At 51.3% G+C, this 27,615-nt stretch overlaps 2 protein-coding genes across 2 annotated transcripts in view; one reads left to right on the top strand and one right to left on the bottom strand.

The window, feature by feature from the left end:
- TUBG1 (tubulin gamma 1) overlaps positions 1–8,892 on the top strand; it is a 14,413-nt gene extending 5,521 nt beyond the window's left edge. Inside the window, exons 5-11 of the mRNA XM_025200744.1 lie at positions 1,940–2,019; positions 3,110–3,236; positions 4,321–4,407; positions 4,715–4,864; positions 7,364–7,516; positions 7,960–8,121; positions 8,695–8,892. Of these exons, the coding sequence (XP_025056529.1) occupies positions 1,940–2,019; positions 3,110–3,236; positions 4,321–4,407; positions 4,715–4,864; positions 7,364–7,516; positions 7,960–8,121; positions 8,695–8,892 (957 nt within the window). The remainder of the gene's footprint in view (positions 1–1,939; positions 2,020–3,109; positions 3,237–4,320; positions 4,408–4,714; positions 4,865–7,363; positions 7,517–7,959; positions 8,122–8,694) is intronic.
- Positions 8,893–20,741: 11,849 nt separating this feature from the next.
- The window catches only part of PLEKHH3 (pleckstrin homology, MyTH4 and FERM domain containing H3), a 12,476-nt gene continuing 5,602 nt past the window's right edge, over positions 20,742–27,615 (bottom strand). Inside the window, exons 6-13 of the mRNA XM_025200743.1 lie at positions 27,509–27,615; positions 25,820–26,117; positions 25,003–25,210; positions 24,288–24,424; positions 23,902–24,022; positions 23,102–23,566; positions 22,389–22,580; positions 20,742–21,976 (exon numbers count right to left, since the gene is read on the bottom strand). The exon at positions 27,509–27,615 is cut by the window's right edge and continues 3 nt beyond it. Of these exons, the coding sequence (XP_025056528.1) occupies positions 21,782–21,976; positions 22,389–22,580; positions 23,102–23,566; positions 23,902–24,022; positions 24,288–24,424; positions 25,003–25,210; positions 25,820–26,117; positions 27,509–27,615 (1,723 nt within the window). The 3' untranslated portion in view covers positions 20,742–21,781. The remainder of the gene's footprint in view (positions 21,977–22,388; positions 22,581–23,101; positions 23,567–23,901; positions 24,023–24,287; positions 24,425–25,002; positions 25,211–25,819; positions 26,118–27,508) is intronic.

Below are 27,615 nucleotides of genomic sequence, written 5' to 3'. Positions count from 1 at the left end.
GGGGTGCGTTGTTGCCCCCGGGAGGGACATTAGCCGCCAATGCGAGGAAGCAGTCAGTAAGGCTAACCGCACCTTGTCGTGCACGTACTGAGGCATCAGTAGCAAGTCCAGGGAGGTGATCCTTCCCCTCTATGCGACGCTGGTCAGGCCGCAGTTGGAGTACTGCGTCCAATTCTGGGTGCCGCACTTCAAGAGCAATGTGGCTAACCTTGAGAGTGTCCAGAGGAGGGCTACTCGCATGGTCAGGAGGCAGTAGGCCAGGTCCCATGAAGATAGACTAAAGGGCCTGAATCTATTCAGCCTCCACAAGAGAAGACTGAGAGGGAATCTGGTGGCCGTCTATAAACTCACCAGGGGGAACAAGCGGGAAATAAGTGAGGCTCTGTTCCCCCAGACACCACCTGGGATAACAAGGAATAATGGCCACAAATTGATTGAGAGCAGGTTCAGGCTAAATATCAGGAGGCATTACTTTATGGTTAGGGCTGCCAGGCTTTGGAATAGGCTCCCAAGGGAGGTGGTGCTCTTCCCTGCCTTGGGGGGGTCTTCAAGAGGAGGCTAGATAGATATCTGGCTCGGGTGTTATGACCCCAGCTCTCGTTCCTGCCCAGGGCAGGGGGTCAGACTTGATGATCTATTCAGGTCTCTTCTGACCCTAGAAACTATGAAACTAAGATCCCATGATCCCTGGAAAGGGGAGGGGTTTTCTCTGGCAAGGTTTGTAACACATTTTCCAAATCCAATTTAAACACTTCTAGTGATGGCCTCTTCTGGAGGAGACCATAAGCACCCAACAGAGCCTGTTATTAAGAAGAGATTTTGACTTGCTGCCTCCCTTTACCCACTTCACCTACTGTTCATCTCCCCTTGCATCAGACTGAGTAGTTCCTCTCCCTTTTCCCAAAGGAGCACTCTCCAAACACTCCCTTCCCAGCTTGGCGTCTAGTGAATCTCCACAGCTGGGTAGGAAGGGTCTTGATGAAATGCCCCATCCCAATTTGTACCCTGCTGGTTTGCTCTGCTTTGCATGTGGCTTGAATGGATGCTCGCTTTAGAACCACAAGGTGGCAGCAAACAGACATTGTCCAGCTTTTGGGCCAGCCTAAGCTGTTGGCTACCATGAAATCCTTAGTGTGTGTGAAGGTGTGAAGAACCCAGGGCAGCTACAGTTTAATTTTCTTAAGCAGGTTTAAAGGGGATCAGTAACTGTGAAACCACACTCGGCTGAGAAATTCAACCTGCTGTTACTGCCACTGACACTGTGGAGTCCTGTAACTCAGAGACAGGAGGGGAGTCAAGGGAAGAAATCACCATCTCTTCAGCTGGTTTTGCTTTGTTTATCTGACAGCACCTTGACTGTCCTCAGTTTCATCATGCCCCTTGCTGAGATGGTCAGAGCACCCATGTGTTTATTTCATTCTGTTGTACTGCAACAGGAAAAAGGAAAAACGTGATTGTAGAAGGAGCAGGTTGTGGGGATCTGGAGCAAGTGAGTGTTTAGCTTGGAGTCAGAAAGGGAGGAGCCTTTCCTCTAGGGACACTAAGATTGGTAGGGACAGGTGTAGGTTAATTTGGAAATAGAGGAAGGGCCTGAACTTATGAACTCACCTGTGTTAAAACTGATTGGATGCTGAGCCGGGGGAGGGATATCTGTGATGCTTTAACCTGTGTTCCAAGGTTGGGAGGGATCTAAAAGGCTCCTGAGCAGGATTGGGGCAGCTGAGTTGCAGGACTTTGTCTCAGAGGGAAGACTTGAAGGATGTTCAGTTATGTCACCTGACTGCCACTAGTGGCTCTTGACACAGATCCAGAGACAGTCAGCTGCCAGCTGTGCTGACCTAGGCTCTGTTGCATGGCATGGCCAGAGCTCATCTCTGCTCCGTTTCACATGGGAGGCTGAGTCGGTCCCTTGAGCTGTCCACATTCTGCTTCGTTCCAGGGCTTTGTGCTGTGTCACTCCATTGCTGGCGGAACAGGCTCTGGGTTAGGCTCCTATCTGCTTGAGAGATTGAATGACAGGTGAGTACTCAGCATTAACCCCTTCACCTCAGCGGACTCTAGTCCAGCCTGGGACTTCTGGAAGCTGAAGAGTGTTGACTCAGGGTATGGACAGACATAACAACTGAAACATTTCCAATTAAAATGCACTTGGAAACATTTCAGCCAGGGGTGACATGTGCCCCCAGGGGGTGCTAGAGCAGGCTGCTGGGACCAGCACTTTTTGCTTCCACTTCCCCCTAGGGATGGGAAAGGAGAAGAGACAGGTTGGGGAGGGAGATCCCCAGCTCCAATCTCTTCTATCCCCACCTCTTCCCCTTCACAGTCCCGCAGAGAGGTGGAGGGTAGGGGGACTGGCACTGAAGGGACCCCCAGGGATCTGATGGGACAGAGCAGCTGGCAGGCCATCCGCCTGCTCTCCCTCCCGCCATTCCAGATGTAACAAAGTGAAACATTCCAAAATAGTACCTCTTTTAAGGAGAGAGAATACATTGGAGTGTTCCAGCCACTTTTAGAACGTGTCAGAGGGCTTGTACACATGATGAAATGCCCTTTGAAACATTTCAAAGGCATTGGAAACATTTTAATTGTTACGTGTGTCCACACCCTTAGGGCCTGTTCCACTGCCCCCACCCAAACACTGTCTCGTGCAGTCCCCAGCAGTTTATCTGGAGAAAAGGGATGGCTCCTGCTATACCCAGGGGCTGCAGAGTCTCTGAAATGGAGTTTGTTCTGTTCAGTCTCTTTGTCTCCTTTCAAGTTGATCTGATCTGATCAGCTGCACCGATGAAGGTAGGAGGCTGGAGCCAGGATTCCCACACTGCTACCTTGCTTGTCCCCACATGCAGCTTTGCTTGTGAGCAGCTGCTTACTCATCCAGTGGCTGGTTCAGCCTTGCCTTTGGCTTTGTCTGACGGCTTCCTGCCGTGCTGCTGGATGCAGGCATTGGCGGAACAAATTTTCTTCCTCCCTGGGAGCAGACTTTGGCATGCACTGTGGGTGACTCACCACTGTCCTGAACCCTGGAGACTGAGAAGGGAACTCGTGGGAGGGAAGTACTGACAGCAGGATTGATGAAGTTAACTCTTGATGTCTGGGCTCACTCACTCAGATATCCCAAGAAGCTGGTGGAGACCTATTCAGTTTTCCCAAACCAGGATGAAATGAGCGATGTCGTCGTCCAGCCATACAACTCCTTGCTGACTCTCAAGCGGCTGACCCAGAATGCTGACTGTGTGGTAAGAATCCTGCTGCAACTTGAAGCAGAGTGGGGGCACCAGTGGGCCAGCCCTCACCTCCCACTTCAGGAACCATTGGACCTCCAATCTGTCGAGGCCAGCACAGCTGTCGATCAGTAGTGATGCTGTTCTTTGTGTTTATGTAGGGTCCCACATTCCACATCAGCTCTGAAATATAGTTTGCCACAGGGCAAGCAGCATCAGCCAACATGTCATAGCAGTGCATTCTAGTGTCTGTGCAGAGCAAATGGGACCTGGAAAGCAAATTGTATAGAGCTCCATACCTGCCCCCGGAAAGGCTGAGCCGTTCCATAGTCTGGGAATACAGGGCTTTGAACCTGTGCCTGGAGCTCTGAGGCACTCCCTTCTGCATTTATGCGGGGCTGTCTTCTAAATATAGGACAAATTTGCTTGCAGCAGTGAGAGGCTAATGCTGGCTCTGCTTCCACTGCTCTCCCTCCTGTTTCAGTCCTGAAGCTAGTGAAAGCAGAAGCCAGCTGGAGAAGAATCTGACTTAAAACACTCTACTCAAACATAGCTCCCCTTGGGCCCTACCCGAGGTCTTCATTATCACTGACCCCTGTTCTCCAGGGGCCTCAGCCTGGCAATAAAGACATCTCCAGCTCCCACCCAGACATGTGGACAGGTCTCAGCCAAGATGCTTTTTCATCCAGTCCAGTTTGCATGAAAATTTCTAGTCTCTTGGTCTGTGTCGCTAAGCAGTGGGCTTTCTCACTCCCCTCATGCTTTTCACTTGCTTTGACATTGCACTGCACTGTCTTGGAGGCAGACATTTGGGGCGGCGCTGTCTTGGGAGGGCTCTGGGGCGTGCAGCCAAAATGGGAGTGGGAGAGTTTCCCGTGGAGTGTTGGTTATGCTCCAGAATAGCAGCCATCTCGGAATGAATCAGTTTGAGTGTCATCTTTGTCATTGCACAGTGCTTCATTGTGCTATGACATTTGGGCCCAGCACGCTGAGCAGAAACTGATAGTTCTCTCGATGTTCTCACTTGTGACATTGTGTATCATTCAGCTTCCCCTAAGAGTTCTCCAGGTAGCTGAGCACAGCCCTCTCTCTTTTGCAGGTGGTTCTGGACAACACTGCTCTGAATCGGATTGCCACAGACCGGCTGCACATTCAGAACCCATCCTTCTCCCAGATCAACCAGCTGGTACAGACCCCCCACTCTAGGAGTGTTCACTTTGAGAAGTCTGCCAAATATTTTAATCTGGCATCCTCTGGTTTAGTCTTGACCTGTCTATGGCTGCTTGGCCTGGATCTTCCTGAGCCACTGTTGAGGGACCAAAGTCATGCTGGGGCCTTACAGCAAAGGCTCCTGGTGGGGCAAGGAGCTTGGCTCTGCCCCGATCTGTGCAGATGTGCTTTTATTGCTGTGGAACTGAGCTCTGGGTTGAGACATCTCACTCCCAAGTGCACTGTTCCCCAGTCTCTGACTGTGTTCCTTCTCTCTCCACTAGGTCTCTACCATCATGTCAGCGAGCACAACAACACTTAGGTATCCTGGTTACATGAACAATGATTTGATTGGCCTCATCGCCTCTCTGATCCCCACCCCCAGACTGCACTTTCTCATGACTGGCTACACACCACTCACTACAGACCAGTCGGTAAGCACTGACCTATTTCACAGGGCTCTCTCCTGCCCAGGGGCTTCCTCCAGGCCTGTCTCATTGCCCGCATGCCTGTTGCTGCCTTGAGCCATGGCCAACACCTATGTCGTGTCCTAGCTTCTTACTCTGGGCTTAAACTGTTTTCTCTATCTTGGTTCTTCCCTGCTACCATATAGCCAAGCAGCCTCCTCACTTGGCTTAGGGCATTTGACAGACTGCCACCCCCTGCTCTGCTTGACCTACCTCATGATAGCAACAGCCTTTGTGTGGCCCATGAGGCAGATGTCTGCCCTCAGGCAACCATCAAATGCTGAGTAACCCAACTTACCACAGAGCACAGACAGAAGTACCAACTGAAACTCTTCCAAATTAAACACACTTAGAAACATTTCAAAAAGTAAACATTCCAGCTGGGGGACATGCACATGGCCCGTGTGGCCTTCCTCAGCTGGAACATTTAAAAAATATTGCAGCCCCCTCTACTGCCCTCCCAGGGTGGGGAGGTAAAGGAAAAAGCAGGGGTTGGGGACAGCAAGAGATTCCCAAGCCTCTCTTCTCCCCTTCAGAGTGGAGGGGTAGAGGGGATTGGGGCTGAAGGGCTCAGCTCTGGCAATGGCAGGGGGCTCCCCAGGAGCTAGCAGGGAGGGGTAGTACCTGGCTCCTGCCTGGTTCTCACCCTTTTCTGCAAGTATAGGTAACAAAAATCAAAATGCTCTCAAGCATTATGTCATTGTAAAAAAGTAACTCTTCGAGAGTGTTTCAGGTACTTCTAGACCGTACGGATGCACAGCTAACCCTTTGAAACATTTCAAAGGCATTCAAAACATCTTGATTGTTACAGCTGTCTGCACCCTCATCCTTTGCCAGCAAATTCTTCCAGTCCCATCAATTTTAATTGGAGGGACTTGTCAACTAACAGCAACCACATAATTTCCCTTGGGGCAGGATTCTGCTGCTCTTTGCAAAGCCTTGGTAGGAAGTACTCATCTGCAGAACTCCTGACCTCCCCTCCTCAGTCACCAGCTGCATCATCAGAGTTTAGAAAGCAGTAGGATAGTAGTCCATGCTTCTGCACGTGCATTCTTGAGTCCCTGATCACCCTCCTGCAGTGGGCACATCTGCACCAGCCAGGACCCAAGGCCCTACTGAAGTATGGGAAGTGTGGTAGCTCAGGATGAGCAAACCACTGCTGTTTCTCCTCTCATCAGATGGATTTCCCCAGGATGTTACTCAGAAAAGTAAGTCGGAAAGGCTGCTGGCTCAGAAATGGGTATGAGCATGTGTTCTGGCTTCTGTTGGAGGAGTACAGGGAGCCTTCCAGCAGCTTAGTTGATGTCTGTCCTTGACCTGCCCCAGCCCTTGTGTTTGGGGCATGACCTCTGCACACCAACAAAAAGCTGGTTAGAAAACTGTGGCTGTCCCTAGCATAGAGCTATAGGAAGTTAGTATCAGGAAACAATTTTTCCTGCACCTTCAAGTAAACAGTCATTTCCTGTCTTTAGAATGTCCATCAGGTCTCCTGCATGGATATATATAAGCACCTTTCTGAGCAGCTGCACATGCTAGAGTTTATTTTTTCTCCATGATAAATACCTGCAGCAGGTTAAGTTGACTGCCCATCTGACACCAGCAAGCAGTGAAGTCAGCTTTCCATAATGCCTACATGCAAGAGCCACATAACCAAAACACAGCCCTTCAATGACCAAAAAAACCACTGCACTGCAGCCCTGCCCAGCACAGTGCCACCATGTGAGTCCCTGAGTACGGAGTATGATTTATGGTCTCTAGCAAAGAAATTTCCCCTTACTGAAGTGTGCCTCCTCTCTTTATGTTAAGCGACAGATGATTATCCCTTAGAGTCACTGCCTTGGGGCCCAGTTCCAACTGTAACAAATTCCATCTGAGCTTGTGTGTGTTACGGGAGATGGGGGAGTGTTATGAGCACACTGGCTCTGTGCAGGGTCAATCCACCACTGCAGTGAAGTGGTAGAAGGGTGTTGACTGTAGTGAGGTCAGTAGCAGTCACAACATATCAACTCCTCTCCCAAGTGTCATGCCCCTATTCCATCCCTGCATGCTCATTGCCTCGCTAAATACTTGTGCGGCTGCAGAGGGTGGAGTGACTCACTCTCCATATGTTCCCTCTCCTCCCCTGTTCATTAGGTTCAGGCTGAGCTCTGCTATTAGCCCCGTGCATGTGGGGGCAGGATGGCTCTTGGTTGCTTCCCTTTGTCCTGGAAAGGCACAACAGTAGCAATTTTGCATCAACTGTCACATGGCTTCAGTGACTTCTCTCCCTTGCCTGTGGATTTGGGGCTGTGTGCATGATTCAAAAGGGCACGGGTCTTCCACAATGACCTTATTTCTGCAATTGATCTAACTTCAGCATAGACCTCCATGTGCTGTGTAGAGGCGCCACACAGGGGGGTGCACCCAGCACTCTGCTATATGCATGTATGAATCATCCATCTGAGTTCTCTCTGCTGGCATTTGCAGGTGGCCAGTGTGCGGAAGACCACAGTCCTGGATGTGATGAGAAGATTGTTACAGCCTAAAAACGTCATGGTCTCCACTGGGCGAGACAGACAGACCAACCACTGCTACATTGCCATCCTTAATATCATCCAAGGAGAGGTGGACCCAACACAGGCACGTGGGATGTGCCTGCTCCCAGATGAAGGGAATGGATTGGGTCATAGTGCTACTAGGCTATGCTACTAGGGGTGGGGTTGGATTGGATTGAAGGGTCCCTAAAATAGACAGTTGATGGAAAGCCAGAGAAGGGCTGACTGCTGCTCAGCCCAGCTACATTGGACCAAGTCCTTTGAAAGGCTATCTCTGTGTTCACACCCTGCTGCCTATGGAAGTCTGCCCATCCTGGAAGCTGATTGTTGAAGCCCAGGCCCATGAGCAGTGGTAGGAACAAGCCCCTTAGAGACACTCATTCACACAGGCCCTGCCCAGTCCATCTGGGGAATAGCAGGGACTGGGTGGTCTTGCTGGCCCCTTTAAGGATGTTGACCTTGCCTTGCCAGCTATTTGGCAGACATAGCTGCTATGTCTGTGGCACTGACCTGCTTTTATCTTGCCAGGTTCACAAGAGCCTGCAGAGGATCCGTGAGAGGAAGCTGGCCAACTTTATCCCCTGGGGGCCTGCCAGCATCCAGGTGGCACTCTCCAGAAAGTCTCCTTACCTGCCATCTGCACACCGGGTCAGCGGTCTGATGATGGCAAACCACACCAGCATCTCCTCGGTGAGCATGCCGGGTACCCTCACAATCCAACTTTAGCCACTGTCAAGTGGCCTGATGCAGGCCACATGTGTCAGGCACCTTTGCTGTAGTCTCCTGGAGCCAGAAGCCTCAATGTTCATTTCTCTCCCAGGGACTCTGGGATCTGCAAGAGTTGGATGCTGGAGGAATCCAGCCCTGCCTAAGTAGATCATTTGTCCCCATTTGTTGAAGTAGCCCTGGGAATACAAGCTGTTACTCGGTCTAGTAAGCTTCATGGGCACCCCAAATCAGAAGTTTCCTGGGAATGTGAAGGCAGATGGCAATGCTGCAATGAGCTGCTTGCTTCTTCCTACCAGGAAACCTGGTTAACACACTGAGACATATCTGCTTTGTATCAGCACCCCCTCCACCACTGCTAAGCTAGCCAGACACAGGGGGCTTACCTACCCTAGGATTCCCCTCCAGAGACTTCTCTGCTCATACCTCTTATGTCCTTTGGCTGGTTGGCTAAGATTAGGAGCTCCCATGTTCCCACGCAGCCTTTTGCTCCCTGGTCCTTCCCCACTCTCACATCTGTTTTGTGTGGTGTCCTAGCTGTTCGAGCGGACGTGCCGGCAGTATGACAAGCTGCGCAAGAGGGAGGCCTTCCTGGAGCAGTTCCGCAAGGAGGACATCTTCAAGGACAACTTTGACGAGCTGGACAACTCCCGTGAGATTGTGCAGCAGCTAGTCGATGAGTACCATGCAGCCACACGGCCTGACTATATCTCCTGGGGCACGCAGGAGCAGTGAGCACCGTGTTATGATCTTTGCCCTTTCCCACAGGGAAGGAAGACGAACAGGAACAGAGAAAGACAGAGTTTGTTGTTTCCTTTTGGCATATCTAACATTCTTCCTTTATTGAGGTGAGCTGCCCCAGCTGACAAACCCACCCCTCGTGATTTTGGTTGGACAGATGTAGTTAGATTGGGCTGCCAACTTCCATTGTGATTCCAAATCCAGTTAAAGATTTCCTAAAGTTTTGAAACAAAATGATGCTACTGTCCTGATGGAAACTACTGAGCAGACAGTTTCCTTATTCCCAGCCCATGTAATCAGTGAATAAACTTCACTGCTATTTAAAATACATGGTCCAGTTTGGACTTGCCACCATGCTATCTCTGCATGGAAAATGTTGATACACTCCTAGAGGCCTCTTAGATCAAAACCATGCTCCCAGTTTTGAAGTGATCCCTATTCCCTTTATGATGCTTTGTAATTCTCTTTGTTTTCGTGGATAGGCCATGACCCAAGACACATCTTTATTTAAATTGAAGTCTTGTTTTACCATCATCCAAACTATCCTTTCAGTTAAGGTGCCACTTTTATAGATGTTTTCACTGTGTTCTGATTTAATTACTGCTTGTAAGCTTGATGTGATACTGGTGCTCAAATCCTTGGGCTCAGTGTGTGGCAATACTTGTCAACTTATTTTTTACTACTTCTAGGTTTATTGAGTTTAAGACTCCCATACCAGTGCTAGAAGGTCCTAAAACAGTGTCAACTGCACTTTGTGGTTTTATTAATATTTTAAATGTTTAGGTTCTAAATCATGCTTCTATCATTTGTTTGGGTTTGGGAGGGGTATTTTTTTATCCTGTTTATTGCAGGAGTTTTTTCTGGTCATCAAAACTTGCTTTGTGGATAAGTGCCATATCACAAGCTTATACTTGATGTCATAAGCAAACGTAAGAACATAAGTGCCCTACTGGATCAGACCAGTGGTCCACATAGCCCAGTATCTTGTTTCCAACTGGCAGAAATGAATGCTGTAAAAGGAGAACATTGAACCAGATATCTCTAGAGTGATCTATCCCCTATTCAGTATCCTCCCTGGCATCTACCATTCTTGATTTAGAGATGCCAGAAGAAACATCTCCAACCATTCTCTTCAGTAGTCATTAATAGATCTATCCATGAATGTATCCAGTCCCTCACTGAACCTGGTTTTGCTATCTGCCTCCACCAGATCCTGTGGTTATGAATTCTCCCAGTTAACCATGCATTGTGTAAAAAAAAAAAAAAAAAAAAAAAAAGTAGTATTTCCTCGTATTAGCTTTGAACCTGTCACCTACTAATTTCTCTAGTACTAGTATTCTGGGAGTTGGTGCATAACAACAGTTCTCTATTCACTTGGTCTGTCCCCTTCATGATTTTTTAAATAGATCTCTATCATATCCCCCTTCAGCCTTCTCTTTTCCAAATTGAAGTTTTAGCCTTTTGAATCTCTCTTGGTATGGCAACTGCTCCATGCCCCTGATTGTTTTGGTTGCCCTTCTCTGTACCTTTTTCTAGTTCTACTCCATCCTTTTTGAGATGTGGGGCCCAGAACTGTACACTTCTGTTAATAACTGCACACGTCTGTTAATAGGTAGGTGGCAGCATCTAGTTTTACCTGCAGTGGATCTTCTTCAAAAGGGAAATCTTCCTCAAATTCCCCTAAGAATTCCAGGGCAGTGTTGGTAGCAGGTGCATGTGTAGGGGACCAGTGTCAAATTTTGTTGGGTATCCAAGCATAAAGTGTTAGTCAGCAAGCCCAGATTACATCCTGTATTAGCATGAAGTTGTTCCAAACTATATGGGGTTTGAATGTTTCATCTGATCCTTCCCAACAAGAAGCAATTGCAGCCTTTGCAGGAGCTCCCCAATGTCTTTTACCTCTCTGTAGGTCTTCAAACACTCTCTTCCCTCTTCCTCTAACCCACTGCTTACACAAATCTCTGCTGGGCAACAGCCTAGTTGTACTACTGTGTTGAGCACCCAAGAGGAGCCATTGAATTGGAAAATCTTGGAATCTGCTCTGAACATCACTGTCACGCTTGCCTTAGAGATGTATGGCACCTGACAGCTTCTCAGACTGAAAGTATAATGGGAAATCTCAGTTGTTTCTCCATTTTTTGAAGGCCAGTCACCCTACAACCAGTGGCTCATGTTTAAGTCAGCCAGTGCTGGTGATGACAAATTGTGCTGGGTCTTGCAGCATCAGATTACATAGATACAGATTGCTGTGGTGCACAGGGTCACAGCAGTGACCACTGCCTCCTAACATATCTCTCCCTCTTAATCTAAGTAAACAGAAACAAACGCTTTTCTCCAGTGTCACCCCCATGCTCCCCGCTTGTCACCCTCCTTCATAGTTACTTCCCATTGAAAGTGTTTTAGCTGTCTTCTGTTACAGCATTTCAAAAATCTGGCTCTCATGAATTTGCACACCTAGTATAAGGTAGGGCTCAACCTGCCTGTGATCGCATACGGGACCTGCTGTTGAGGGAAGAAGGCCTGTTTTTCCCACAAAAACCTTTTCACCATTACCTGGCTTCTAATTTTTAGGTCTGCCTCTTAGGATGTAAAAATCCTTTTTGCAGTTTTCATTGATTCCTGTCCAGATGCCAAGCCATGTGCTGACTCACTTCAGCTATCTTTGCAGCTAACTATTCCCCTGGCCTACGTAGAGACATGGCTTGCCATTCCTCCAGTGCTGGAACATGCCAGGCTTCTGAAAATTGCACCAGTTGTCCATTCAAAAAGACTGAACTCAGCTGAGGCATTGGCTGCTGCTTGTAAAGCCATTAAGACCTGACGCAGCTTCACATCCCAATCTTTCCCTGTACTGGACACAGGGGGCGTTTTTTAAAGCCTTTTAATCTCCAGTTAAGCTGTTCCGTATACCTATTAGCCTAGGGATGCTATGGCATATGAAATCTTTACTTAATGCTGTACAGTCTACTGACTAACTGGATTAATTCCCCTGTAAAGCATGGGGCTGTAAAGCATGGGGCATTACAGTAAAAATGCACCACCTAGGAACCACATACTCGGTGAGACCCTTGGCTGCATTCAGGACTGTTTTTGTTTTCACAGGGAAAGCCATTTTATAAAACCATCTACAATGAGAAGTAAATACGTACTACCCTTTGGTGGTGTTTATAAGGGCCCTATATAGTCGATCTGGATTCAGTGCCAGGGACCATGTACCCTTTGTGTATGTAGTGGGAACTTTGTTCCTGTTTGGTCAGCACCACCTGCTATACTTTGTAAGCAGTGCTACATGTAGATTTCCACATCGATTCCAGTGGAAGGCTACTACTCTGACTGCTGCAGTCTTTCTTTGGTATGGGCTACCCTGTGATGACCTCCATAATCATGAGCCAAATACATAATCTCATTCCTGATATTCTCACGGACAACCCACCCCTTCCTCCAGGTTTTGACACCAACAGATCACACCCAGGCTAGACTTTAAGAGGCATGTCACTTGCATTATCCCTTTTGAATAGCAACCTGAGCGAGGCATCCACTTCTTGTGTTTCTGATAGGCTAGAAGCCTCTTCTGGCTCCTCTAATTTAGTGTTTTTTTTATTTTGGCCATTGGCTCCTAGCTCTTCTTTGGTGGTTGCCATGGCAGAGCATTGAGCATACTTTGTTTTGCCTCTAGATCAGCATGATTGTTTCACTGAGCAGGGTCCCCTTCCTTCTGGTGATGACCTTTTTCACCTTATGAAATTAGCCCCTTTTCTACAGAAACCCTGCAGAAGGTCGATAATACATTTATACAGATTTGCATGAACACTGGTGTTTCATTTGAATTATTCAGGTTGTTTCCCCACTGTGGCAGCAAACCCACTCAGAGTCTAAATACAGATGGAGATCCCCATTCAAAGGAGTAATCTCCAAGGGACAGCACTGCTGCCAGCTCAGTGTAACAAGCTGAGTGTAGGTTGCACTGCATGGCAGTTGCAGTGTGGTTAATAGGATCCACAAGAGAAAAGCCAGTGTAGCCTTTTCCATCCACGTGGTATGAAGAGCCATAAATAACCGACATTTCTGTGCCTGGGAAAGCCTGTCCTATCCAGGGTGGTGCTTCCTCAAACTAGTGCTTTAAAGTTCTACCCAGAGGTAAAAGACATTGGGTCCCTACCTGTAGCCCAACGATGACAAATGGGATAGCCAACAATTTTTGCCTGAATGTTCCCATCTATTAGGCCAATGTATACTTAGCTTACCAGGCATTAGACAAATATTTAATGAGGTTGTATGTGTTGTTGTTAAAATAATTGGATTAAGGTTTGTCAGAGATTCAAAATGTTGTACAGCTCAGTCCACCACTAGCACCTGCCTTTCCGAGGGAGAATATTTTTTTTTCCACCCAGCTAAGACCGGAGTTAGCAACCTTTTACTAATGCCAAACCACCACTCGTGACGCAGCTTCTGCTATTGGTTGCTAATTGCCTCCAATTTGTGATTCCCTGTGCCCCTGCACCATGCCTCTGACAGACATATCTTGTACAGTTTGCACTCAAGGTAGCATTGGGATTGCATCCCAGTAGCCCTGGTCCCGTCTTCAGCCTTGTGCCTCCCCTGACACCCCCCAGTGGGAGATGGTTCCCTCCTCTCCCCGCCCTCACTGAATGCTGCCAGTTCCCATCACCTGCAGTAATGGGCAACAGTGAATTTGGTGGTGAAGCGATGGCACCTACAGTAGCAAGAGTGCATTCACCTTTTGGCTGCTCGTCACACCAACACTTCCCCCCATGGCAGCACCATGGCTCACAGGAGGGAGTGGGGGAAAGGATAATACTGGGATGTGGCCGACTATGAGCCACCAGCTACGGGAACTCCTATGCCCACTCCCTGTGGCCAAAGCCTTGAGTCCTTCTGCCCCCAGCCTGGATTCCTGATTCCTCCCCACATACTGTCATCTGGCAATAGGTAACAGTGGATTTGGCCAAGCAGACTCCCCAGAGGGCCTCCATTCTGGTGCCCCCTTTAAGTCAGTGCCTGGGCCTTGTGCCCTGCTTGCCCACCCCTCCTATGAAAAAAAAGTATTTGCTACTGGTCCCTGAGCTCCTGTGCTGCTATGGGCTAGACCCAGTCCTTTTGTAGGCTGGATCCACCCTGCAAGTTTGTAGGTTGAAGACTCCTGGGCTGAGGCATCTGGAAATGTAGGTAGTGGGCTTATCCTTGCCAAGTCAGTGTGCTGTCAGCAGCCCCCACCTCCTAAATAAAAAGCTGTTGTAAATTAGAGTGAGCTGAGACCACTGCTTTAACTGTGTCCTCTTCAGGGAATGTACAGCTTGATCTTGTTCTGGACCCTGGTTCCCCATTTCCCTGTTTCTTAAAAGTTGGTATGGTGATCCATCGATTTCATCCAGTCCTACAATAAAATCTTAGTTGAACCTCACTAGGCCTACAGAGGACCTTAACAGCTCTTCATGTGTGGGCCTTGGGGAGTTCAGCAACTGCCTTAACCATGTCCTGGAGAGTTTGCTTTCCCTTCAGGCTGACTTCAGTTCACAGGTAGAAAACCCTTTCTCTGGCCATCTGGGCCTTTTTACCATTTAACTTTAAGCTAGCTTGGCTCAGCAATATAAACAAATGGGCTAGGACTCCCTTATGTTTTCCTTCAGTCTCAAATGCCACCAGAATACCACTACAAACTAGTACCTGCTCTGTGCCCAGTAGAAGTTTAAGAATCTTAGTCACTGAAGCTTGAAAAAGCAGGGACTTCTGAAAGCCTTGTGGCAAATGAGTCCATTCAAATTGCTGACCTCTGTGTGTAAAAACAATTTTATATCGGCTCCTTTGAGCTATGGAAGTAGACCAAAAACTAGGCGACAGCAAAAGTACCATTTCCCCCTCGGGGGCCTATCCAATAAGTCTTGATAGAAGGTAACCACTGAACCCTATACTGGGGTATTCTGATTTAACCCTCAGTAGTGAGCCTTCCTTATAGGCCAGATTGTGAAGTTATTGCCACTGCGGGACAGTAAATTCACTGGTTTACCAAGGACTCAGTGATCTGGGTCATCACTTCCTCCACCTCAAAAGGAAAATGTTATGCAGCCTATTCCACACCTTTATTTTTACCTTAGGGTACCCCCAGGCATCCCAGGTAATTGGCACCCCTTGGGTTTGTGGAGCAAGCTGTCCTAATGCCTGATGGCCCACACTGCATGTCACTTAATGGTTCTGGGAAGGCTTTACCTGCTGTTCCTTTTTAGCAAGCTTTAAAACCAGTCGTACCCTGAGGGACTTCCTCGTACCTTTTAGTTGCTCTTTTAATTCCTGGAAAGAGGAACCTTCTGTTCTCTAAAATTCCCACTGCGCATTGGGACTTTCTTAATTTTATTTCCCATTTGATTGGCCTCCTTTTAGGTTTTTACAGTGGCCAGAGTTCTGGATTTGCTCTTAGCTTTAAACTCTCTCAGATCCGCTTTGCCAAACCTCAGCCGCCCTTTTGGCTGCATTTAAAACCTCATCTTGGGCTGAGGTGGCGTCTACAACTGTAACAATTCTATTTCTAAGACCTGGCTGGAAACCAGCCAAGAACATCTGTTTGTGAACTGCATCATCCGAGTCACCTTCAGGAAATGTGAGGCTATTGCCAGCCCAGAATCCAGCTTCAAAAATTTGAGGGTTTTCAGTCTCTATCCATTTCATATTCATTGTGTAAGGGTAGAGATTATTTTCTTCTAACAGTGCTGCAACTATGGCTTTTTGCTGCTCTCAGCTGTGTTTCACCTTCCACCTGTTCTTTTAAACTTTCAGGAGAAAGAATCAGTTTTTGATCTGGCAACATTGGCATGGGCGCAACCCAGGTCCTGGTCTGTCCACCCTTTGACAGTGGCTTCCCTCTCTCAATTAGCGAGTCAAATCGAGATGGCATCCCAGTACAGGGCCCCCAAGGACTGGATAAGGGCTCTGGTCTCCTCAGGAGCCAAATGAGTTGTGTTTGTCTCAGTTGTCACAAACTCTTTCTGATCTCGCCGTCAGCGATGCTGAAGAAGGGTTACTAGAGCCATTGGTTTGGAGCAGTTTATATCTTTTGAGGTGTCACTTTCATAATTGTATAGGGAAGTTGCATAGCACCCATCATCATCACTCCACTGTCCAGTGGGGTGATGTATTCAGCATAACTCCCTTGATATCAATGATATCCCCAAAATATCCCCAAATAACCAGGGGCAATCACTTCCTGGCAGTGACCATGGAAGGCTGCCTGGTCCCTCTTCCAGTTCTTCTCCAGGCCTGCACAGAGGGCAAATAGAGGATCTTCCAGCTCCCCTTCCTCCCCCTCCAATCCATCTACCTGTTACTCCAGCCATCAACTCTATTAAGACAATCCCACCCTCCTCGTGTGTAACAGTTCTCAAGGCCACAGCTGATGACAACGTTGTAGACTGGGCTGCTCCGAGGCTACTCTCTGCTGCTTGCCAAGACTTCACTCAGCAAGTGGACCTAAGCTGCTTCTATGGCTATTCAAAACCCTTTTAATTCCTTAGGTGTTTCCTGCCCTGCCTTCCAGCACCCCAGAAGTAAGGCTTTCTTTTTGGCTGAACTCCCATGCTGGGGTACAAGGTCACAACCCCTGACTCCAAGTGTTGCAATATCCCAAAAAGAATGGCTAGCTAGTCCTCACACGCAGCTCTAAGATGTTACAATACCCTTTGTGCCCTTTCCCAGAAGGAATAGCAGGGTCTGGGAGAGCAGGAAGCAGAGGGAGCTCTTGAGGACCAGGATCAACCAAACTCCTGTTGAAAAACACCACTATCATCCCATTACCAGTAAACAACTGGACAGCCACTGAGAGCAGGTTACATGAGGGGACCTCACATTCCACTGGGAAGCCCAGTGAGGACTTATAGTCTGAGGTCCCTTCTCTGATACCAACTCCTGCCCTTTGTAGTCTGATACACCCAGCACTGAACAGTGGTTACTGTGTGCAACATATACAGGGCCCCATAGCTTAGCAATGAAATGAAACAGCATCATGATTAACCAGTTGGAGACCAGACTCTAGGGTCCACTGTTGTGCCCAGACTCTAATCTTCTCAGGGCACCAAAGCAACCTCCTCAGCTAAAGGGTCTGTAGAACAGGATCCAGGACTCAGCTGAATGCAAACCGATCACTGGTACAGAGCACTACTCTAGAGACCTATGCACACTTAGGGGGTGCCTTGTCCTGGGCCTGCCAAGCAGCCCACAAGTCCCCTTATAGTCTGCAGGCTGCTAGGTGTGCAGGAGCCATGCCCTCCTTTGCATATAACATCAAGGTCATTCTCCACCAACAGCCAAGTGTGGCTCCCAGCTCTGCACAGAAGGCCAGAGTTGCACTTGCTCACCAAACTGCGCTCTCTCCTCAGCCAAAACATTAGCTGCAGTTCACAACATAATTGCTGATGGTACCCTCAACCTGGTGACACCCTCTGCACAGTTCTGTTTGTGCTGTGATAGTAGAAATCATCCTCATTTGCCTTGGGTTTCAGCACTCACTTCCAGAAGGCAAGAGACACAGGCCCCATTCCAAATGCCAGTGGGTGCAGGTTTAGGGGTAAAGCTATCCTTTGTTCCCTTTCTTCAAGAATGGGCTGGGGATACATAGAGTATCTAGTTTCATAGGTTATTTTTGCTCTAATAAAGGCTGTTTGTGCACTAAGTCTTCTCACAGTGCCTGAGGAGTGATTGCACCAAGGAGCAGGTGCTGGGGAACCAGAACACAGAGAAAATGAGATCATTGACCAGGACCAGACTGACTGGCATGAAGGCTCCTGGGGTCCTTGCCATCTTCTCTTACTGTGGCAGGCTCCCAGTATTAGCCCTGTATTCCACTACCAACCATACCCAGGCCAGACCATGGGGAGGCTCAGACAAAAAATCCTGAGGATAAGCAGGGATAAGTGCTTTTAATGTGCAAATAAAACCAGGCCCAAAGCACTCTTGCCAGGAGAGCCTATCCCTGGGCCTCAGCAGTCTTGCCCCTCACTCAGCGTACAGTGACTAGGCTCCAGAGCTCAGTCTAACCCCATCTGGAAGCCATGGGGAACAGCCCCAGGGATCCCAGGAAGGTACAGCTAGATCTCAAGCCAATGCTCTTACCCTTGGCAGGCTACTGGGTTCCATCCAAGCAGCTTAATTCTTGCAAGTAGCATGGACTTTATAGAAGAATAAGTTGTGGTTTCAAGCAATCATGGATCGATTCCGTTTAGGTTGCAGGAAGGACAAGAATAGGTCTGAAACAAGGTTTTGATTTCAGGAGGACTGGCTGAGAAACTAAGACAGTGCAATAAGGGGGTAACTGGATTTGAGGGCCAAAACTTGGATGTGCAAGCACTATCGAATGATTTTAAGGCAAAAGTATAAATTCATCAGATAACTGCATCCCAAGGAAGGGGGTGGGGAGGGAGCAGTAGAACCTACAGCCCTGCTCCAAGGAACAAGCACTTCATACAGGCCACTAAGGATAAGCAGATCTATCAATACCATCTTCCAGTGTTGATCAGTAAGGAACATCTTCCAGTGTTCCAAGAATGCAGAAATAAAGTGAAACTAGCTTACAAACCCCCACCCCCAAAACAAAACACCTCCCCCTCCCACAAACTGAACAGAGTTAGATCTTGCAAAGACTATTACAGGGCAAGTGGCAGAGGCTGCCATAACCTTGTTACATTAATAAGGGAGGTTTGGGGGAGAGGTGGAGCTGAACACCCCCCACCTGAAGAGCTGATACTACCAGCACTGTATCCTCAGGGCCCCACAGTGGTTGGAAAGCCAGTTCTCCCTGCCCTTGATGTGCCTGTATTAAAGGATTTCCTCAAGCCCCTGGGGCTCACTGGCCATTTTCATCCTGCTGTCAGAGATCTGCCAGCATTGCAAGTCGTGTGTATGCCTGGGACCAAATGCACCACCAGGGCTAGATTTAGCAGCAGACCGTGGGAGGGAGGGCCAGACCCATCCTGCACCTGGGCCTGTGTTGTATGAGCCAGCAGTGAGTCAGGCAGCAGCGGAAGGGGGTGTTGGCCCCAGACCAGGCAGCCCAAGGTGAGAATTAGCCTTTTCCTCTGACCCTGCAGCATGGAACAGCAAGTTAAAAATACTCTGCTCTCTGCCTTGCTGGGCTCTTCCACCCTCACTGGCACAAGCCCCAGACAGAAGTACCCATTGCTGGGGTTAGCTTGGCAGGCTCCCTCTTTCTCCATGAGTGGGTGCAGCCACTGCTGGTAGATGCCAGGTGAAGCTGGAAGCAGAGTAGGGAGAGATGGTTGCAGTATTGATTAAATGCCAAAGGGTAGAGCAAGGCAAGGCCAGGAGCCAACTCCACAGCAGCTCTGGCTCTTTGAAGTGAACTCAGCCCAAAGCCCTGCCCCTGCTCAGTCAGGACTCCTCCATCCTTATGACCCACCCAAAGTGCTTGCTGTCCTCTTCCTGCTAACTGCTCTGTGTGCGTGGGGGGGGGGGGGGGGGAGGAAGGGAGGGCAAAAGGGTAGAGAAGACCACAGCTCCTGCAAATTTGGGGGGGGGGGAAATCACATGATTGGAATATAGCACAGGCCAAAGCTCAGCCTGCATGCACTACGGAGTCCTGGAGTACCAACACAAGGGCAGCACACATCTTGCACACTGCCCACAACAGGCTCCAGCCCCTATCCAGTGGGCTCCTGTTCTGTGCCTGCTGAGGCTGATCCCATACATGCACTGAGTTTGGAGGATTTGTTCTGTTCCTGCTTTTCTCAGTCCCCACACACCCTGGACCGGAAGGGCAGGCATTGCATTTGAGGGACCAGGGGACTGGTCCTAAACCAAGGGCTAAGGGTGGGGTGGGATTTCCAGGAAGCCCTGAATTACCACTACTTAGGCAGGTGTTGAAGAGGCAGGCTTAGGTTGCCCCTTGCCAGGTGCAGCTCTTTGCCAGACTGAAACTCCTTGAATGGACATGCATGGAGGGGAGGAAAAAAGGGAAGAGAAATCAAATAGAAATCTCTGTGAATCCTGCCAGTTACTTACTGCTCCTGCCTGGGAGCATCCACACACACACATGCATTTACAATGGAGACAATTCAAGCCTTCATCCTTGGACTCTCGCACATAAACGCCCCTCTGGAAACCACAGGGCAGTTCCCCACAGAGCAATGGGTCAGGCCTATGGCAGTTTTAGGCATCATTGTTGTGGCAGATGTGCCTCAGTTGCTTCCAGTGGCTCAGGAGCTGGCTCAGGTGCGCTGTGGACTTGGGCAGGCAGCAAAGAGCACCTGTCCAGACTCAGCACACATTCTGTGCAGCCACCAGAGCCAGCTGAGGTCCTTGAGCAGATGGGGGCTCAGCAGCAGCAGCCTGCTGCCCTCACAATGCATGGTGGTAGCAGTTCCAGTCATGCCTCGTGCAGGCCCTGGTCCCTACAGAACAACATGAACCCAGCATTTCCTTTGTGCATTTATTAAAAAAAAATAAACAGAACTTGACAGAGGCACCACTGAGAGACCCAAGCCTCACCCCACCAACCTAACCCCCCACCCCACCCCCATGAGCCCCTGCTGCTAGGTGTCTACATATGACAGCAGCCTGGTCAGCAGAGAGGACGAAGGACAACATAGTGACCTCCACTCACCAAGGGGCAAGCCTAAAAGCTGCCTGCAGCTTTCCAGGGGTGGCGCAAAGAAAGGTGCTTAGCATACAGTGGATAGATAAACTGGTGGCAGATGGCATTCTGGTAACATCAAAAGCCCTCTCCTACCCTGGGGGAAGATCGCTGCAACTTACTAAGGGGTCTGGGAGGTACCACACAGCCTGGCACCCAAAGGAAGAATCCCTGCAGAGGAAGCACAGCATTCCAGACAGCCCCCTTTCACTGGGAACAAGCTTGCAAAGGCACCAGGCTGGTGGGCAACCCCCAGTGGAACAGGTCCAGCCCAGCCTGCTCAGCCAGCAGGAGGCCAACAAACAGCCTCACACAGACTGGGCAACCACGGGCCCCACAGCCAGGAAAGGGCACAGGCCACTGCAGGAAACACTCTACACCTGGGAACAGTGCTAGCTGGAGCCCTCTGGAGTGGGAGTTAGAAACACTAGTCCTGAAGACCAGGCAAGAAACAAGAGCCAAGCAGGTCCCAGCACCAGCTCTCCATGGGTAGAGCCACAAGGAAGAGCCCAGCCCGCATTAATAAGCTGCCTCCTTCACACTGCAAGTGCTGGGAGAACAATCCCACCACCAGTTCCAGTCACCCCAGGTGCCAGGATGCAGCAGCATCCAGGCAGCAGGCACCTGCCCACAGGAGCTCTCTCACTTCTTCCCCAGAGCCCTGGAGCCCTGCAAGGCACAACCTGCCCAGCTTCCTCTTTAGTGCCTTCCTGTGGGACGGGCAGGAGTGGCCAAGGGAAAACCACACCTGTTGGACTGCTATGAACTACCAGGAATGGGAGCAAGCATCCTGCATCGGGCATCCTGCAGGTGCACTGTAACAGCCAAAGGTGCTCGCGCGTTGGGGGAGAGGGTTTTTTATAAATAAATTAAGGAGATAAACCAGGGAGGGAAACCAACTACTGCCCAGGGAAGTGGGTGCCCAGGACAGATGCCCCACACCCCTACCCAAAGCTGGGGGCAGTGAGGGCCCCCCAGGAACAGCGTCTTTTCCTCAGGAGCATGTAGAGTCAAGGTCTCCAACCCAACACTCCTGCCTGTCCGCTTCACTCCTCCAGCGGTGTCCCAAGCTCTGAGCTCCCTAGCACAGCAGCCACAGGGGCAGACTGGCACTCCTTTACCATCAGCAGGGCACAAGTAACTGGGGCAGACCCAGCACCTCACAGATCCTGGTACATTAGCCTGCTCTGCAGCTCATGCCACATGGACTAGAATGCTGACCCCAGAGAGCTAACTGGGGAAGGAGCTGGCATCAGGCTGATGACTCCAGAGATCAGGGGCAAAGCAGAGTCCCTGTGGGAGAGGGAGGCCCGAGTCAGGCACGTGCACTGGGCTGCGGTGACCAGCTGGCTCTTCCAACCGGGGCGTCTGCCTGGTGCCCAAGCTGGTGAGGTACATGTTCAGGAGCTGGGCAATCTCATCCACCTGCAGGGCAGTAACAGACAGCAATCAGTGGGATGAAGCCCTGGGCTAGACTTCTCCTTCCCTTCCCACTCTGCCTTCCAAGCTAGTACTTTATCCCCCTCCTCCACAGGACAAGGCCTTGCTCCCTGGCCAAGTGGAAGTCCCAGACAGATCCCAGTCAGCTTCTTGTGAGGGTTGCTGCAGACCCTGCCCCTGGCCACACCCAGGTGAAGTGCCAGGTCTTGGAGTTGGGCTGCATTCTCACAAGGATAAGGGCCAGGAGCAGATGAGGGTCAAGAGGAGCTGGTTCCATAGGGTGGGGCCAGGCTGCTGGGCAATAAGCTACCTCACACCTGAGCCAGGAGGAAGAAAACAGCCAGGGCAGAGAGTGGAGGTGGAGAGCAGTCAGAACTCTGCTCAGCAAAGGCCTTACCTGGGAGGTCTCAAAGAGCAGATCCCTGTCTCCTATGGAGAGGCGGAAAGTGCTGCTGTCAGGCACACCGAAGGAGGAGATATGGCCATAACAGAAGCTGTCCATGGGCTCAGCCTCCCCAGGCTTGTACAGTGACACAGCCTTGGCCCCGATGCCCAGCCACAGCCGCTGGGGCCCAGTGCCCACCAAGCTCTGCAGACAGATGGACATCAGCATCAAGGGCTGCCCCATTCATCCTGCAACACCAATCTCCTCAGCCCCACATTATACCCAGGACTCACTCAGCCCAGCCCTGGGGGTTCAAGCAGGATGCTAAGCAGCCCAACAAGCTCAGGGAGATAGTGGCAGCAGGGGACTATGCTTCTGCCCCAGGCTGGGTGAGAACCACATGACACCTGTCCTCAGCAAGCTTAGGCTCCAGGAGCCAGCCCACTACACAGAGGGCTCCTGCAGGTTATCCTGGTTGCCGAGACATGCCTTGTCCCAGGACAAACTGGGGCACAGGCTGGAGATTGCAGTCAGTGACCAGAAGTCCCCTTTCCAGCCCTGCAGATTCCTAAGCGCAAGCAGGACAACTCCAGCTCAGGCAGCCCCCACAGCTCCGAGCTACCCACGCAGAATGATAGAACTCCAGCCTCTCCGTGTAGCGCAGGGGGAGGGAGCTGCTGCACTGAGTGAGCCCAACCAGGGCAGGCAAAGGAAGAGGGTCTCACCGCGTGGAAATGCACATCAAAGAGGGTGGAGCCAAAGGCTGGCCACTCCCGGACCAGCGCCATGTAGGCTGCCATGGCCTCAGGCCGGCCCATGCCCTGCAGCAATTTCCACTTCTCCACAATGGCAGCCATCATGCTGGCCCCCTCCTCCCGCAGGCGCCCACGCAGTTTCTGGTCCTGCTCAGCCTGCTGCTTGGCCAGCGAGTGACCCCACAGGCCACCAGGCAGGGCGCCAGCCAGCAGCCCCGCACGGAAGCGGGGGCCAGGGCACTTGGTTGAGGCAGGGGCCTGCTGGGGGGCCTGGAGGCGGGCGTGTAGCACACTGGTTGGGAAGAGCTCCTCCAGGCGTGGGAAGGGGGCGTGCGTGGAGAAGTCACTGTTGAGGCTCTGCAGGCGCAGGGCAGCCAGGGTCTGCAGCATCTCCTCCGATGTGGGCACGTAGCCTCGAATCACCATCTCATGGGCCTGCAAAAGAGGGTAAGGGCTGAGCATGGCAGCATCAGGTGCAGGAAATAGGCATGGCTGACCACCCAATGCTTGATACCCATGCACAATACTTCAGCCTCCCACCTCAGGTGCATCTCACCCTCTCCAAGACCAGTTGCCACAAGAACGGGGGCAAGCAAAAAAAAATGCTTTCTGGCTGCAGGCCCCGCAGAGGACTCTCAGGCTGAACACAGGGCTAGGGCCCCACTGAGAGGGGCGTTTAGAAGTGCAGCCCTGCCTTGTAAAGGTTGGATGGGGGGGGGGGCCCTCTGTCACAAGGACCCAGGCCACATAGCCCGGATCCAGGCTCTCACCTGCTCAAAGAGGAGGGTGAACTCCACACTGTCACGTGGCACATTCTCTGTGTCCAAAAAGCCATAGTGTTTGAAGCACAGCCTCCAAGACGAGTCCCGCATTGTCTCCTCCACTGCCAGGCTGGGCAAGGCAAAAGGATAGACAGTTCCCATCAATGCCAAGACACATGGACATGCACATAGCCCCCTTCCCTCTGCCAGCCTCTCTAGGGAGGGAAAATGAGCAAGCTGTGGGAGCCCCATCTGGGACTGCATTACTGTCACAGGGACTAGTAACCAACAATCCTCTCAGGTTTTCCTCCCTCCCCACCCCGTAGCTCCCCACCCCAACTTCCCCCCACCCCCCAACTCTCACTGGTGCAAGGGTGGCAGCAAGAGGCATTTACTTTTCAAACCTGGTGAGGACGTCAGCCACCAGCATGGCCCTCCCCACAGGCTGCTCATAGTGCCGGCTCTGCTCATAGAGCGCAAAGATGTTGGGGCTCTGGGACAGGCCCAGCCGAGACACCAGCTCCTGGGCCACCTGAGACGAGACAAAGGCAACCAACGGGTGACTACGTGCCCCTGCCACGGCTCTCAGGGCTGCAAAGGGACACAGACATGTCACAACAAGCAAATGCAGGCATTCCCACAGTGCCCCTGCCCCCCCCCCACCCCCTCCGGTCACTGTGCTGCCCCTCGGTTGCAGGAAGGGGTCCTGGCCCCATGCCTAGCATACAGGCAAGACAGCAGCATGAGTTAGCAATCATATGCTCCAGGGGGCTCTGGCCCCAAAGACTGGCCCCACCTCCACTGCTTCACCCAGTAAGGGATGCAGGACACAGGGCAGCAACTACCCGTAGGTCAATGCCAGGGACCCCACTCAAGCCAGGCAGGGCATTGGGGTTTCAGACTGAAGGAGCCTCCCTCCACTGTGCTTTGGCACCAAGGATCGTCCCCGGCTTCTACCTTCCCCCTCCCTCAAGATGCCAGGTACAACCTGCCACAGGCTTAGCACCCGCTGCCCTACAGTCAGCCCTAGGAACCTGCCCACAACAAGGCATCTCCCAGCATAGGCACAGGATCAATCCCACTTCCTCCCCAACCAGGGGCCCAGCTCACCTCCTCAGCTGTTGTGTGCGAGCTGATGGCCACGCTGTAGGAGGCCGCACCAGGGCAGTGCACAGTGCAGACCATCTCCTGTCGCTGGATAAGCGCTGCAATCTCATTCAGTGAGGGCACACACTCCCGCCCCTGCGTCTTGCCCAGGGCCTCCCTGATGAAGCTCCCATACTTGGCCATTTCCGAGTCAGGGAACCTGCTCTCTGTCCTGCAGGGCAAATGCAGCATGAGCATCAGAATGAGCTGCACTGCCCAGAGTGCCAAGTACTACACTAGCCTGAGCTCCATGATAAGGGGCTTGGCCCTAGGGCTGCAGGTGCTGGATCTGGACTCTCACTCGGCCCCTCAGCCATGCCATGTCACAGCCCCAGCTGTTCCCTGGCCTTGAGCCCTTCTTGCCATTCAGTCTCTACAGCCTTCAGCCAGGCCATTCCAGCACAGGGCAAGTCAGCAGCTCCCCTGGCAACAGCAGGCCTGGGGTACCCTGATCCAGGTCTTCCCAGGGAATTCCCCACCACACCACCTGGCAGCTGCAGCTCACCCAGAACATTCTGGAGCTGGTGTTTTTTTCTCTGCAGATGGGAGGAGAGGGGGTCCCACACACTAAATCCCTTTAATGAAAGCGGGGCCATAGAAGCTTCAGCCAGCTTGGCACAGAAGCCCTTAGTCCAACCCCCAAAGGCCCTACCCTGAGCCCAGTAGGGGAAAGGGAGTCCTGTGCAAGACACTCCTCAGGACCCAGCCCTTCTCACCAGGACCCAGTGCCCCAGGCAATGTACCCACCCATAGAAACTGAGCTGGCTGTCCTGACACTCACCTGTCCAAGTGGAAGTGAAGGAAGCGCTGGACAGGAAGGGAGGACAGGAAGGTGCAGCTCATGCAGGTGAGCAGCTGCCAGTAGCGCAAGTCACCCTGCTCCCCAGGTGCTGGTGGCTCTGTGGTCTGCTTCACCAACTGGCAGTAGATCTCATCAACAAGGGGCCGCAGGTCCCAGCAGGTCTGCAGGATGCCCTGGATCAGGGGCCCTGGGTCCTGCTCTGCCTCCAACTGCTGCAGAGAGTTGAAGAGCTTCACAGCCTCATCACGCAGTGTTGTGTAGCCATGGGCACTGGGGGCTAGAAGCAAGCAGGCATCTCTGATTAGCAGGGGCCTGGACTTTAGAGCCCAGGCCCCTGCATCAACCAGCTGTCACACACTGCCTGCAGGACCTTGGGGAAACAATGGTTCTCCCCCTCTTCTCCAAGCCCAGCACAGGCAGGAAAGACTCTGTGGAGCCCCATCCCTCAGAGCCAGCACACAGTCCCTCCTCCTGCCCCAGCAAAACCAAGTACCCTGGCAAAGTGCATGCCTCCCATCACAAGTAGCATGTGCCCAAACCCCTGCTCTAGTCAGAACAGCACTCAGACCAATGGGGACCTCCACCCCACAAGCACAATTGGATTTTCCAAGGCACTCACCCAGACAGCAACCAGAGAACCCCAACCCATACCACTGGCACATGGACAAGCACCCATGCCCACTCCTGGATCACTCAAAGAGAACCAATCTCCTTTCCCACATCCTGTCAGGGTGGGATATCCATGGGTCAAAGTCCCACTCAGCAAGGATCCCTCCTATCCCTGTCTAACCCCAGGGAACAGAGGGAGCAGAGTCCCAGCAGGGCCCAAGGCACCACCTTCCATCTCCCACCTATAAATAGTTGCAGAAATCTGGCAGCAGGGGAGTAATAATGAAAGAGATAACTAGGTAGGCTGCAAGGGGTCCAGAGGCCCAGGGCAAGGCATCTCCTACATGGACATAGGCCTCTAACTCTGCATCAGTTATTAGTTTGCTTTAAGCTGCATCGTGGGTGTTAGCTAAAGGGCCTGTAGAACAGGCCAGGTTAAGCAGGCTGCCCCAGGTGTCCTTTTCACCCCAAGGGGAAGGCCAGAGTCTGAGCACAGCAGACTGATTTCAACTCCGATTATATTGTGTTTCATTTTATTGGGCATCTATTGGGCCCCCGTGTTTGTTGCATGTGGTAACCAATGTTAAGCACTGGGCACAGACTACCAAGGGCAGAAGTTCAAGTAGGAGCTGGTACTGAAAGAAAAGGAGTGTCAGACTGTACACTCTCACTGGGCCTCCCAATGGAAGGCCAGGCCCCCTTGCTTAACCTGCTCTCAGCAGCATTCCAGTAGTTTACCAGTAATGGGATGACTATGGTGTTATTCAATAAGAGTTTGGTTGAGCCTGGTCCTCAAGAGCCTTCTCCACCTCCTGCTATCTCTACCCCTACTGTTCCCTCTGTCAAAGTATGCAGGAGGTTGTAAAAAGGTCCAGGCCACAGGTCAGGCATTCCACAGTGTGGCGCTGAGCCTGTGCCACAACACACAGCAGCCACATATGCTATGTTCACAGTGAGGCCTGCTCCTCCCCCACCACTCCACAGTCTCACACACATGGGCAAACCCTGCCCTGGCACTGCAGGTCAGTTCCAAGAACTGGGCTCATGCCAGCTGCTCACCACTTTGGTCCATGCTGCCATAGGGGAAGGGGAGCAGGGGGGCATAGAGTGGGCTGCTGGTGTAGCGAAGAATTGGGTTGCAGCGGTAGATCTGCTCCAGGATCTCT

This window comes from Alligator sinensis, unplaced genomic scaffold, assembly GCF_000455745.1.
Source record: "Alligator sinensis unplaced genomic scaffold, ASM45574v1 scaffold161_1, whole genome shotgun sequence".
NCBI lineage: Eukaryota > Metazoa > Chordata > Crocodylia > Alligatoridae > Alligator > Alligator sinensis.
Note: the sequence above shows the minus strand (reverse complement) of the source record. Positions and strands in the feature narration are given on the sequence as shown.